The sequence below is a fragment of the Mirounga leonina genome, unplaced genomic scaffold (assembly GCF_011800145.1).
Source record: "Mirounga leonina isolate KUSES-001 unplaced genomic scaffold, KU_Mleo_1.0 Mir_173, whole genome shotgun sequence".
NCBI lineage: Eukaryota > Metazoa > Chordata > Mammalia > Carnivora > Phocidae > Mirounga > Mirounga leonina.
This window is the reverse complement of record NW_023270447.1, coordinates 64,458,578-64,472,811: the sequence shown is the minus strand read 5'-3', so window position 1 is coordinate 64,472,811 and position 14,234 is coordinate 64,458,578. Positions and strand designations below refer to the sequence as shown.

At 41.3% G+C, this 14,234-nt stretch overlaps 2 protein-coding genes and 1 long non-coding RNA gene across 6 annotated transcripts in view; 1 reads left to right on the top strand and 2 right to left on the bottom strand.

Annotated features, from left to right (window-relative positions):
• Positions 1-2,770: 2,770 nt before the first annotated feature.
• On the bottom strand, positions 2,771-9,477 carry MYCBP (MYC binding protein). Its single transcript, XM_035018985.1, has 5 exons — positions 9,395-9,477; positions 9,127-9,199; positions 5,758-5,806; positions 5,384-5,513; positions 2,771-3,992 (listed from the first exon to the last, which is right to left on the bottom strand). The coding sequence occupies exons 1-5, from the start codon at positions 9,407-9,409 to the stop codon at positions 3,948-3,950; spliced, it is 312 nt and encodes a 103-aa protein (XP_034874876.1). The 5' UTR covers positions 9,410-9,477; the 3' UTR covers positions 2,771-3,947.
• The window catches only part of LOC118019597, a 48,583-nt gene continuing 43,783 nt past the window's right edge, over positions 9,435-14,234 (top strand). The window contains exon 1 of one of the 4 annotated variants that reach the window (XR_004681714.1): positions 9,435-9,883. This is a non-coding gene — a long non-coding RNA (uncharacterized LOC118019597). Of the gene's footprint in view, positions 9,915-14,234 lie in introns of all 4 variants that reach the window. The other 3 variants (XR_004681715.1, XR_004681716.1, XR_004681713.1) reach the window with 3 other exon arrangements.
• Positions 10,712-12,253, bottom strand: GJA9 (gap junction protein alpha 9). Its single transcript, XM_035018979.1, is given in 1 exon segment — positions 10,712-12,253. A coding segment is annotated over 1 exon segment (1,542 nt).

The window sequence follows — 14,234 nt, the reverse complement described above, 5'->3', positions numbered from 1 at the left end:
ATGCCCTGGGGGGACAAGGGACGCAAAACTGGACCGGACTCGGACCCTGCCCGCCCTCAAGTTGCTGGGAGATTTAATAGAGATCGGATCTCTGCGTAAGTAGCTTCGGTACGAGACATGAAGTGGAAAGGTCAAAGGTACAGATAAAAATGCTCGGGAGTTGGGAGGGTGAGAAAGTCTGTAAGGAGGTGGCGTCTGAGCAGGTCTAAATGGATGGATGTGGTTGGGATATGCAGGGGTAGGGAGGAGGAGCCAGCCTGAGTGAGGGTAAAGCCTCAACCCAAGGCAGAGTCATGGGTGTGATACGGGTCGATCTAGCAAGTAACAGGAGAGCAAATGCAGCCAAACTAGAACAGCTTATCCTCCCCTCTTCAGCAAATCAGACGGTGGTTACTACTACCACTTCAAACTCAAAAGAACTCAATTTCCCCTCCTTTCCACCCAGTCTACTTTTCATGTAACTTGTCCCCTCCCCGTAGAACATTACATCTTCTGTGACCTTCAGATCACGATCACAGACCAAAGGAATGAATAATGAAAGCAAACTAAAACGCTTTCACCAAATACATTTGAGAAAGCTAGAGGAATTTTTCACTCTTGACAGTCAGGCTTTAGAATTGGAAATTTGATGAAACAAGATCCTCTTAAAATGGAGGTGATGGCGGTGGCACTGATTTTCGAAAGGAACTAGCTTCTAGATTATGAAAGGAAAGCCTGTTCTTGCAGGTCTGGGACTTAGTTATGTCTGAATATGTAAGTTAAAGGTAGGACACATCCTTAGAGGTCATCTAGTCCAATCTCTCTCCTAAACAGAGTCCACTCTATAGCACCTCTAGCTGATCGATAATGCAGCATACACTTCAGTGTTCCAAGGGAAGAGAGCTCACTATCTCAAAAGGCAGCTACGTCCACTGAGGTAAAACTGTTGGAAAGTCTTCTATTTCGACCAAAAATCACACTCACTGGAGCTTAAAATGGAACAACACAGGAGTAGTCTTCATCTTTTTCATGACAGCCCTTCAAATACTAGGTTGCAGTCTTCATTACCCCCTGAGTCTTTTCTGTTCACATTAAACATACTCTGTTCCTTTGACCATCCCTTCTATGCTGATGCCCAACAGAACTTTGTGATAGAAATATTCTACAACCATACTGTTCAATATAGTAGCCAGTGTGGATGGAGCATTTGAAATGTTGCTACTGTGACTGAGGAACTGAATTTTTTTAACTGTAGTTGCCAGATGTGGCTACTGGCTACCATATTGGACAGCACAACCTTTTATTATCAAGTATTATCAATATTCTCCCTGTTGATCATTCACTTTTTTACACGCATTTGGGCTTATCAACATCCACCAAATGTCTGGCACCTACAATGCAATACTGACCAATACAGCCTTCGGGGTGACTGTTTAGCACCTGGACAATATTTATATTAATGCTTTCCAGAATGGAATTTTTTTTTTTTTAATATTCCAGAGCATATGTGGTTCACACTGATAATCACTAGAACTAGTATTTTGTTGGCAGTCCTAGTGCCTAAACTTGTACCACTGCATTTTTTAACCTAAATATAAGACTTGACATTTCAGCTTTATGGTTTAGGCCCAGAAGTTGAGGTACTCCAAGTTAATCATTTTCAAGCTTGCTTCAATATGGTTTACCAGCCAGCCAACTTTGTGGCATTTACAGATTTGGCATTTCACCATGTAACCCATATGTAGTCCTTTACAATTTACAAGGCACTTTTCATCCATTATATTTAATTTGATCCTTACAACAACCCTGTGAGGTAGGCAAGATATGAAATCTACATTTTATAGATAAGGCAGCTGAAGCGCAGTAGGAACTGAATGGATGACATCCTTTTTCTACTCCATTGAGCATCTTCTTGTACATTCTCTTCATCCATATCCTTGATAGAAATGATGAAGAGGACCTCCAGAGGCCAGGCTGACTCTGAATTCTTGAATAGTACTGACTGCTACAGCAGTTTAAACAGGTCAGTTCCCTCTTAAAAGTGTGATTATCCAACCCACTGGTTGCCATTCTGTCCAAAAGGATGGTACGAGAGACAGTAACCTGACTTACATAAACGCTAATAATAGTCCCATAGTAGAAAAGCAAATGAGGGTTGGCTGCCAGAAAAAAATTCTACTTGTCTGTATTCCACAAAGGGACTGTCATACCAACTGCTTAAAGAAGCCAAGTCTCCCTCTCTTTCAAAATCCCCATGGGGCCAAGTTTTATTGTTCTTATGGTTCTTAGCACTTATTACCCACATTGTAATTGCTTATGTACATGTCTTATAACTAACTTCAAGTCATTCATCTCTGTAACACCCAGCACTCAGCCTACTGCTGAGCATGTAGGAGGCACTCAAATTGGTAAAAGATAAACTGATTCAAGTGAGTGTTCTTCCAGCAGGATCTGGCCCCCCTCCAAAAACAAACTTGTGACTAGAAGAGACACAGACCATTGCCACATTCTTGCCAACATGACTGATTAAAATGCCCTTACAGTTAGCTTGGTCACAGTTTCCAGCAAGTGCTAAGGCTTTTGCTAGTTAAATCAGCTTTCACTGGAGCATTCTGTTTTCTACGTGTGTTTTGACAGAAGAGTAAAGACAGATTCTCTAACAATAGGGTTAGAATATACAAAATAGGATGACTCTTAATAATGTCAAATCAGTCAGTAAGGAAAATAAGTGACCAACAAAATGGAACATCTGACTGTAGGTCTTCCAAAAGAAAGGAAAAGGACTAACAAACACGAATATAGTGCTTTACCATTTACAGTTCTTTCACATACATTCCATTTGACCCTCACAACAACCCTGTGAGGTAGGCAGCACTGATCTTATTCTTCTCATTTAACAGATGAGGAAAGTGAATCTCAGAGCAGTTAACTGAAGTGCCCAAGGTTCTACAGTTAGTAAATAATTTGTATTAATATCAGTCTTTGGCCTAAAAATTCAGCACCCGACCTCGGCTCATACTTGCCCTACCTACTTCACAGGGATAATGAAGATAAAATGAATTCAAAGCTAGAAAAATACTTTGAGGGAAAAAAGCACTATATAATTATACCCGCAGACTATAATTTTCCACGATATATGGCTCATTCCCCGTCTTATCCCAGCTTGTGCGTGAACCCAGAATTTTATATTGCCTCAGTTCTCTGCTCAACTAAGCAACTAAGTAAGGCAGGGGAACAGTGTGATCCTGTTTGAAGTTATATAAATTACAATCAGGGTAACTACTAGTATAGCAAATTGAAAAACAACACAGGCCAAGTGCAGCTAGGACCCACTGAAGCACAGAGCAAAGCAAGGCAACATCATCAGATAGGGCATGATTGCATAGAAGGAAACGTGGTGTCAGAGTTCAGACTGGCACGCACATGGTTATCTAAGGCAAAGTGGTGGCAAAAAAGAGTTATTTGTTCCACATTATATAAACAAGAGCAGAAGATTCATGGGAACCCGTGCAAAAGCATCTTCTGTCACACAGCTGCCTACAGAGGATATAAACAACAGTGTCATCTTCATTTTAAAGAATGACTATACCTGTGTTCATATCCTGCACTAAACCAAAGAACAGCTCCATGCTGAACTTCCTTGGCTAAAATACAACCAGTACCATCATTCCTAGTCAGATTAATAAACAGAATGTCTTTTAAGGTAATGAATTAGATGGCTGTGTTTAGATTTTTTTTTTTTTTCAGGATTCACTTTGGATTCTCCTGCTTTTAAGACCCAAAGAAAGTTATATTGAGTTTTTATTGGTGATTCTAAGTATATGTGTTTATAACAGTTAAAGTGTGATAGGTGAATTCAACATATTAAAAGAGTTCTAGAGCATCTGTTCAGAAAAGATTATATACTATACAAACTATTCAAGTCATACAAAACCATTTTTTCAGTGTCTTTTCAACTGAGAAGAATCCTATTCAGCACGCTTCTCCTCCTGAGGTGGTTCATACTGAGCAAGCTATAGGGCAAAGACAGAGGAGTTTAGGTGAATTTTATTCTAAATTGGGTAAAAAAAACTTAATAGTAACAAAACGAGTAGTTAACTATTATATTCAAATTACTGAATCAGTAACTCTATATGAATATCCTATTCCTTTTTAAACCATTTAAGATTAATACAATTTAAGATTTAATACAATCAAATGTAATGAAAACTCTTTCATATAAACCTTTAAAATTACTGGGAAACCAAAGCTGAATTTCAATTCATAACTGCACTGCTCAAATACCTGATACGCAATAATCTATCTGTATCTTCCCAAAGATGTTGTGGCTTCTGGTAAGGGACTTTCTCTTTCTCTTTACCACAAGTTTACTGAACTTTCTCTTAAAAAGCAGAAAAAAATAATAATGTACCATATATTAATCTAGCCAGTTAATGAAGAGAAGTTCATGTCTTTGACTTAATGGATGCCAAAGAGTTAACTGGTATTTGTGTTGTGGAATCTTGGACAATTTAAGATGCTGCATTTTCTATTATGCTAAGCTGTGGTTCCCTGCCAGAACACTAGGCTAGGATTTAGGTTGTTCCAATTAGCTGTCAGATTTGAGAAGATAATTAGACTTCACTGTGCTTTAGTTTCCTACCTATAAAATGGTCTGTGTACTTGTTTCGCTTATCTCGCAAGGTTGTTGAGCAGATAAATCACATTATGAGAAATGCGTAGAGTAATGTAAAATGCATTATGTGATTCAGAGTGTGGAAAAACCTCAAAGACTTAGAGTTCACTAATTTGAAGTTTATGAAAATTCTCACAGGAGTTTCAACAAAGAAAAAACTTGAGCAATAGACAAAATTAAGTGCAAACAAATTTATAGAGATAAACAGATTCCAGGGCCAGCACATACAACTGTGCAGATTATGCACTGCACAACTCTAAGAGGTGCCATTCACAAAGCATTGACCCTACAATGACCTACTTAAATCAACTGCTTATAACTCCCAGAAATCTCCATTTACTCATAAGCAGCATTAACCAATGTTCTCATCTTTTTTTTTTTTTTTAAGTAGGCGCCATGCTCTGCGTGGAACCCAATGCAGGACTTGAACTCATGACCTGAGATCATGACCTGAGCTGGGATCAAGAGTCGGCCACTTAACCGACTGAGCCACCCAGGTGCCCCGCTCATCTTTTTCTTGATGCAGGTTCCCAAGAACCTCTTCTTGACCACACATTGCTTGTCCTATTTACAATTTGTGGTTTTCTAGATAGGGCATCAGTTCAGCCTTGCAGTTAATCGAGATTATTTATCCTCCTCCCTCCCCTAATATCCATTTTAGTGAGGTTTTGTTCTTATAATCATTAAGGGTGAAATTATTTTTAACATGAATTCTTTTAAAACATTTACCTTTGTTTTCAGTTTTTTATTTTCTTCTACAATAGCTTCATATTTCTCTTTCATTTCTGCCAATTCTAGGCGAAGCAGCTCTATTTCTGGATTTTCTGGGGTAGCAGCTCCTAAGTGATGCTTTAAAAAACTAATATCAAAGTTAAGAATTTACTTGAGCTGAATGAAACTAACGAAATAGCTCAGAGTAGTATCAATATCTCTGATCATGGTCACCCCACCTTACCACCAACATTTACCCAGAGATCATCATTGCAAAACATAAAGGAAAGTAACTTTTTCAATCGTCAAAAATATTTTAAATATTATCTATGTGAAAAAATAAGAGTTCCAAAGATAAGTCCTTTTTCTGACTTGAAAGATGAAAAGGATACTCCAAAGCACTATTAGGTTTCTCTGGTTCTTCATATAAGGCTACCAATACTGCAAATCAAAAAGCAGAAAAAAGCAACAATTAAAGTCTTAAATTTGAATGACTGAAATTATATAGCCCAGTAAATATTAAATGCCTATTATACAGCAAGCACATTGCTAGGACTGCCATACCATGGTAAACAAGGCAGATAAGGTCCCTGCTCTCAACAAATTTACAGTCTAGTGCAAAAGCAAAGAACTAGACCAAAAAAAAAAAAAAGAGCATCAAGCAGCAATATAGGATGATGGATTATGAGAGTACATTGGAAGAACACCTAACTCAGCCTAGAACACCAGGGAAGGCTCCCTAACGAAAGGAAATAAGACCTGAGACTTGGCTATGAGGGTTTTAGATGAAATGGGAAGGTGAGGGGGGTGGGGAGGGCAAGAGAACAACACATTGAGGAACTGAAAATTCAAGTATGGCTAGATGGAGCTGTGAACAATGTGGCAGGGAAGGAAGCTGGCAAGGTGGTCAGGACGCAGACCAGGGAGGATCCTGCAAGTTTGGTTGGACTTTGATCCTCAGAACAGGCATATAATTAAACAGTTTTTAAGCAGGAGAGTGACAGGATCACTCTTGACTGCTGTGTGGAAGATCCGGAGTGGGACAAGGATGAAGGAAGGAAGAACAGTTAAGAGGCAGGTGTAGCAATCCAGCTGAAAAAGATAGTAACCTGCACTGGAGTGATGGGGGGTGAAAACAAAGTAGATAAATTTGAGAAAAATTTTGTAACCACCAACCAAAAACTTTACCAGTAATCAACATGCTCAAATCAATATTAAAATAGATGTTTTAGTTTATATCCAAAAGCTTATGTCAGCACTACCTTGCTCATCTTCTATTGAACAAATTCCTCCTGGGATTTACTACTCAGATAAAAATCTCTCTGAACCAGTGGTTAAATTTTTCGTGCATGGAACCCTTTGAAAGTGACAAAAGCCAAAAAATGTAACTATACACAAAAAACGTGCATCTCTAGACCCCAAGTTAAGATCTGTTGCAAAACTTACACACTTCCTTTTTTATTTTTTAGTTTTAATTCATCAAAATAATATAGACAGTATGAAAAAATCAAATGGCAATGATTTTTTAACAACCCGCACTGAGTTCTGATAGTTATTCTTCTAAGTATACTTACAACCCTGTTTTTTGAGAAATTGGTATATTTACATCACCACCACCCTCTCCTTTCAGTGTTTTTCTTTAAATAACATACTCAAACCTGTTTCTTCTTCCATTAATATCCACTGATCTTTGCCAACTAACTTTATAAGACATGAATACTCTTATTACCCTTTTCTACCTCTTCTTCCCCACCCCATTTCTTTCAGCTTCTAAATTTCTGTCAGTGGTACTATGAGGTTGATAATTACAGAACATAATGTAAATATCAAGTTTCCTGTGCTTTTCTATAGATTAAATATACTTCCTTTTTATCAGACAAGAACTCGATAGCCGGTGTTTCCCTTTTTGCCTTAGCAGGCGGGATTTTTAGAGGTTGATACGGTACTCAAAATATCTCAAATGCTTCTTTTTCCAAATGACTTATCTTTATCTTTAGCCATCCTTATAGCGTTTTAATGTTAGAAGCAGTTTCAGATCCTCTTGGAAATATGCTGTATTAAAATTATAAATTAAATATGTGTAAAGTACCCATGTTTGAAGCTGAAAATCAAATTTTAAATAGCTCACATCAGTAGAGACATTATGTTAAGTTCTCTGATATTATTTAGGAGACTGGAAATCTGCAGAGATTGAGGAGTTAGATGCCAGTATATGTGAGCAAAGGAAAAGAAGCCTACAGGGATTTCCAGTCTCATGAAGGAGGAACCATGTATGGCCACAAGGCTGTTACCTCCCACCAAGGTCACTTCTCTGCCTTTTAACATTCTGTCTTTTACTCCGTCCAGCCACTCTGGGCTCCTTGCACTTCCTGGAACTCTTGACATCACATTTCATTCAGATCTGTGTTCAAATGTTACTTTTAAGAGAGACCTTCCCCCACCACCCCTTATAAATGGCACACCTGTTGCTCTTTATCCCCTTTGCCGTATTTTTATTCGTAACACTTCCCCTTGGCTGGCACTATGTATTTATTATCTGTCTCCTCCAACTAGAATATAAGCTCATTTAGAGCAGGGGCTTTTTTTTCTCCCCCATTGCTGTATCCCCAGTGCCTAGAACAGAGACCTGAATAAAATGGTGAAAGAAATGAAAGAAATGAACTCATGGAGTTTTTTAAAGGGGGGGAACCCTTCAAGAGAGGGCAGAGCACAGCACTTTCATAGAGTACTCCTGTCATGTTTGCTGAAATTTAATTGCAAAGAGATAAGGAAACTATTATCTGAACCTAAGGTAGATAGCAATTCAAAATTACCAGCCCACGCATGGGAATTAAAAGTCCTGCTTTCTGCTAAGACCCAGAGTTATTCTCCCAGAATTTTCTCCTAACCTTTGCTTTTGGCCAAAGAGCAGTTACCAAATAATTTCCCAGACACTTCTCATATGGACCCAGTCATCATCCCTGACAGCTCTTCTGTTCTATATCCTTGAAAGTTCTAGCCAATGAGTTGAATGATACATAGCAGACATTCACATTATTGCTAAGCTAGTGAAATAAACAGTACCCCAACTATCTCTTGGAACTCTCCAGTTTCAAGCTCCTTACTCATCTTAGGTCTTGAACCCCCTTGGAGAAAGAGATACAGTGTAACAGCTTCCATCTTAAAAGGTGTAAACAATATAACCATTTTCATGTGCCCTCAAGCTCTTTAAACTGTAATTCTACTTATGAAATATGCACAAAGCAGGAATTGGTATAGCCTACGGAACGAGGGTTGAAAAACCACAACCAAATTGACTATGAATCGCCTACTTTGGGGATTGAGTTCACTTAGTTATTTTATAGGCAACTTTGAAATCTGGTAATTTTCCCACTTGCCCTTTGTTCGAGGGAAAATGCTTCTTTACATAATTTTGACTCCGCAAAAAGTAAGGAGGGAGGAGTTGGGATCTCAAGGTCTTTAGCAAATATGCTCGCTGCGACCGCTCGAGGCAAAGCAACGGAAGTTGGAGGGACTTTACAACAGCTGCAAGAGTTTCACTCCCCGCCCGGAGAGTGGTAGCATGAGCGAGGCTACCCCAACTCGGGCGGCGTCCGACAGCCAGACGTGCGCCAGTCCCTGCTGAACCCCGAGGCCCACCTTACCGGACCCCAGACAGTTCCCACCTGTTCCCCCTCCTTCCCCACACCTTGGCCCGTCAGGGGCGCAGCGCCGAGGAGCACGGCGTGGACACGAGGAACCCTCTCCTAGCCCATGCTCACCCTTGGTCAGCGTGTCCAGCACCCCCGACTTCTCCAAGTACCTCCGGAACTGCTCGCGCTTCGAGTCGGCGGCCTGAGGAGACACGGCGGGTCAGTGGCCGAAGCCCAGGGACCGGAGCAGGAAGAAGGCGCTGGGAGTCCGGCAACCCCGCCTCCGCCTCGCTACCTCAGGCCCCCAAAACCTGCGCGCGCGCCCCCGCTCCCACCCCGAGCCGACCAGCGGCTGGCTACCGCCCGCACGCCCCCAGCCACGCCGCGCCCCCCTCACTTTGTAATGGGCCATAGTGACAGCGGCAGCGGCGTAGCTGGCGCCCGAGACCGTGGCTGGCGGGCTCTGAGCAGCACTGCTCATGCGCGGAAGGGCGCGCGCGCATGCGCACTTGCGAACCACGGGCCGAGATCGCAGGGGTGTGGCCTGTTTTCATGACAACCAGGACGCTCTGAGTGCCCCATAGTGGGCTAAGTCGAAGGAGGCTGCGTACACCCGCCTCTCTGCTCCCGGAGCAGCACCTCTCCTTCCTCTTCCGGTCCTTGCAGCGATTCGGTTGCTGAGCGAGAGGCGAGGTTTTGGTAACTCCGGACTAGTGTCCAGGTGGGGCCAGAGATGGGCGTGGCGCCCGGGGGCAGGGCCTGCGGAGGCCGATAGCACTAGGACTGTAGCAGGGTGTGATCTTCGGACATCGGTCTGGAGCCGACCGGGACCTCATTAGGTGCGGCAACCTATATGTGCTGGCTTCTTGGCTCTCATCCTGAAAAGGTGCGCACGACCGACGCATGGCGACCCTTGGGTATGCAGTGTCTTGAGAGGAGTGCTTAAAATCGTTATGTTTCAGCTCCAGCTTTTACTTTTGGAGTTTGTTTTGTGGCGGGCTTGATAGGGGCCTCTGGAGGGGGTGAGCAGTAACGTGCTAAGCTTTTGAGCGCTTACCGTGTGCCAGGCACTGTACTAAACACGTTTCTTATTTTAATTCTCATGCTCTCTCTGTAAGGTAGGCACTGTTAGTAAAGTGGCGAAGTTAGAGGACCAGGGAGGATAGAGCTGCAATTCCAATCTGGGCACTGAAATCACGATGCTATAAAGCCATCAATCTTTTTAAGATTTTATTTACTAGCAACAACATCATCATACTCAAGAGACATCAGGTTGCGGTCAATAAGGAAACTAAATTAAGTCCCAGGGACAAACAATTTAAACATTGCGCAGAAATAAGAGATTAGGAACTAAGAGGGAGAATTATGTAGAACAAGGAGAATCTCCTAAAGCTGTACTCCCTTCAAGGAAAAACCTGTTTCCAATCCATTAGGCCTCGATTCTAAACATGCGACTTTCCCAGAATCAGTTTTCATGAATTCTGAAGGGAGCCTGTGAAAAAATAATCCTGATACTTGGTAACTATGTCTTTGAATTTGAAACTGCCCCTTCACCACTCAGAATTAATCTGTTTTTCCTTTTTGAAATGGGTTTGCAATTTTCTGCCTGTAACACCTGGTCTTTAGAGCTGCCCTTGTCATGCCTGTGCTCCATCACCACTAGGCTACTTCTATGATAACATAATATGCAGAATGTCTAGAAGCCAAAAGCAGTTCAGATCTGAAGGTCTGTGGGAGCCCGCCTACCAGTGAGGTTATTTGTCAGCAACACCAAATGACTTGGAGGACAAGCAGTAGGATTATTGCAGCTTCTGGCCAAATCAGATTCAAAGGACAACTGTCCCAAAGAATCAGGAGTGTCTGGAATGTCAGGCGGTTGGCAGTCTCCCAGTGAAGGAGGCAGGATGCTAAATGTGCCCTCTCTGAACTGACCCTTGAGGTTTCCTTTAGGAGGTGACACCTGATTTTCATCTTCCATAGAGGGACCACATGTAGACCTAAGCCACGACTGTTCCCAGGCACAGTTACCAGGCGGAGGGAAAGCTGTTTGGGATGACTGCCCCATGTGGTTGTCCAGATCTATAGCAACACCTGGAATAGAACAGTGACATCTAGAGCAGTGGTTCCTTTTGCTGTCTTTGCCATCAATTTCTCTTTTTTCCCTTAATGGGTTACCCACTTCTTTTCTAAATATTTTATGAGTATCTTCGTTATTACATGAGCTGATGTGTTGAAGATGACTACAGGTAGCGCTAAGTGTGCACATCTCATCGGAAAGTACAGTTTCTTGTTCAGCCAAAATGCATTTCTCATCATTTCCACTGTGATTGTCAGGAGCTGCCTGAGATGCAGGTGAATTTAAAATAGGGCACACTGCTGTGTGTTTTTGCTTTTCCATTAACAGATAATAATCAGGTGCAGAAGAGAGTCTCTTCAGTGAATTTGCAGAGGTGCTCTGATATTTGGCATGATTTTGTTTTGACTTGTTCGCAAAGAATTCATTATGCTCATCCTTCCATTTATATTGTCCCCAAAGCCCTTTTTTAATCTTTTTAAAACCTAGGTGGAAAATTTCTAGAACATTTAAGAAAAGAGAAACAGTGGCTATAGATTGCATAAATAATAGGAATATTGTCTTTTCTGTTGGTCTTGAGACAAAATCAATTATATTTGGACATGGGTGGCCATAGCATTTAACTAAAGGCTCTAAATGAAATCCATATAAAAGATACTGTCCAATCATGAACCCAACCTCAACCACGGAGCGAGTGAAAATGTGTACCACGTAAGTGCAAAGCAGGGTTCCTCTGAGTGGAGCTTTATTTAGTTTCCTTTGTTCCAGCTGACAAAGTTCTTGCTCCAGTCTTCTCCAGTCCCCAGGCATATCAAACTCCACGCCCTCCAGGGCCCCGCTCAGTTGAGCTTTCCTCCTCTGCCTCTCTTTCTCCAGAACCCTCAGTCAGTACAAAGCATGGCCCATATAGACCAGGGATGGTGAAGACACAAATATCACCTGCAAAACCCAGTATCTAACGAGGGAGATGGGAAAGGCCTGGTCATAGCACACATTTCTGCAGCCGGGTTGTTCTGTATTACAGATGAAACCGGACTGCTCATCATTCCAGACATCCTCAGCTGCTACACCCAGAACAAGCATTCGAAATATGAACAGGATAGTGAGCCAGATCTTTCCAATGATGGTGGAGTGGATGTGAACTTCCTCCAGGATGCCTCCAAGGAAATTCCAGTTCCCCATGTTTATTTAGTCAGCCAGCTTCACTCTGAACCCCATCAAATAGGAGACAGATAAATTCTTCCATTCTCAAGGGCATGCTATTTCGTAAAGCAAACCTATGGCCAAAACATGAACAAAGCATCACTCTCTTCATGTGCTGTTGCTCTACTTTTTCCCTAGAGAACTGTGATAATCTCACCAAGGATATATTTAAGATATCAGGAATTTAGGGGCGCCTGGGTGGCTCAGTTGGTTAAGTGTCTGCCTTCGGCTCAGGTCATGGTCCCGGGGTCCTGAGATGGAGCCCCACATGGGCAGGGAGTCTGCTTCTCCCTCTCCCTCTGCCCCGGTTTGTGTGTGCACTCTCTCTCTCTCAAATAAAATCTTAAAAAAAAAAAAAGATATCAGGAATTTACAATCACTTATGTTTAGACCTCATAATGTAATGAAGAAAAAAAAAGAGGGGCGCCTGGGTGGCTCAGTCAGTTAAGTGTCTGCCTTCAGCTCAGGTCATGATCCCAGGGTCCCGGAATCAAGCCCCGTGGCAGGCTCCCTGCTCAGCAGGGAGACTGCTTCTCTCTCTCCCCTGCCCCAGCTCATGCTCTCTCTGTCTGCTCTCAAATCAATAAATAAAATATTTAAAAAGAAAAAAAGATACCTGGAGGAGGGGCTGTATATATTCTCTATGAAGAATAGAACTGTAGATGGGGTGGCTTGGCTGGCTCAGTCAGAAGAGCATGTGACTCTTGAACTCGGAGTTGTGAGTTCAAGCCCCATGTTGGGTGTAGAGATTACTTAAAATAAGTAAATAAAAATCAAAAAAAAAAAACAAAACAACTGTAGGATCCCCTATAAGAAAGGAGTCTTTTTTTTTTTTTAAGATTGTATTTATTTATTTGACAGAGAGAGACATAGCGAGAGAGGGAACACAAGCAGGGGGAGTGGGAGAGGGAGAAGCAGGCTTCCCGCTGAGCAGGGAGCCCGATGCGGGGCTCGACCCCAGGATCCTGAGATCATGACCTGAGCTGAAGGCAGACGCTAAACGACTGAGCCACCCAGGCACCCTGAGAAAGGAGTCTTGTTATTGTTAGCTGAAGTTTATTACTGTTTTACTTTGTTTAACTGAGAACTTTTGGAGAGGTTCCTAAAACTACTGACATGATCTTACAAACCTCTTTATTAAGATTATATAAAAACTATAACCAAAGTCAGTGAGTGTCTCATTTGAGAATTCAGTAAGATACAGCATTTAATGAAATCAGAGGAAACAGATCTGGCTCTTGCTATAGGAATTTAGATTTGTTTTTTAATCCACATTTAAATGTCTAAATTCTGTTGGCTTTCTGGCAGTTGTTGAGCATTTCTAGAAATCCGAAATTTCTGTAATATTTATGAATATTCATAAAATTCTTAATTATCTATGAAAAATTGTGTACATTTTCATCATCTTAAAATGAACTCCAGTTAACTAAGTAAATCTTAAATTAAAAAAATAGAACTTCAAGATTTAAAAAAAAAAAACTCCAAAAATTCTCAACTATTTTTGTACTAGCAGAATGTTTTTATATAGTTCTTGACATAAACAGATGGCTGTTGTGGTGGTGGTATTATAGATATTTTCATTGTAACAATATTTGACCTATTTAAGACACATAGCTTGCTTTTTTAGAAGGAGCAGTCAGGCTAGTTATAATTTAGATGCTTGGATTATCAAGAAGTACATTCCACATTAAGGTAGATATCCTAATGTATCTAAGAGGAAATATATCCCACAGGAAAGATAAAAAGAGGAATGTTTTCATAACTTTCCTTCAAAATATCAATATGTGTTCTATATCCCTTATATAAAGGGAAATGTTACACAATTAAGTACAATACTGGGATACTATAGCTAAATGATATGTTCATCACAAAAGCCTTATGAGGTAGGTATGTTGTTTCCCCAGTTTACAGATGAGGAAACTGAGGCACACCTAAATTATCCAAGGTTGAGGCAGCTGGG

Excerpts from the sequence above, each read along its gene's own strand:
- MYCBP (XM_035018985.1), bottom strand. Across the intron at positions 5,807-9,126 it reads GCTGGACACGCTGACCAAGG|TATTGGTAGCCTTATATGAA; the intron begins GTGAGCATGGGC and ends TTTGATTTGCAG. Across the intron at positions 5,514-5,757 it reads AAACCTAATAGTGCTTTGGA|TTTTTTAAAGCATCACTTAG; the intron begins GTATCCTTTTCA and ends CTTTGATATTAG.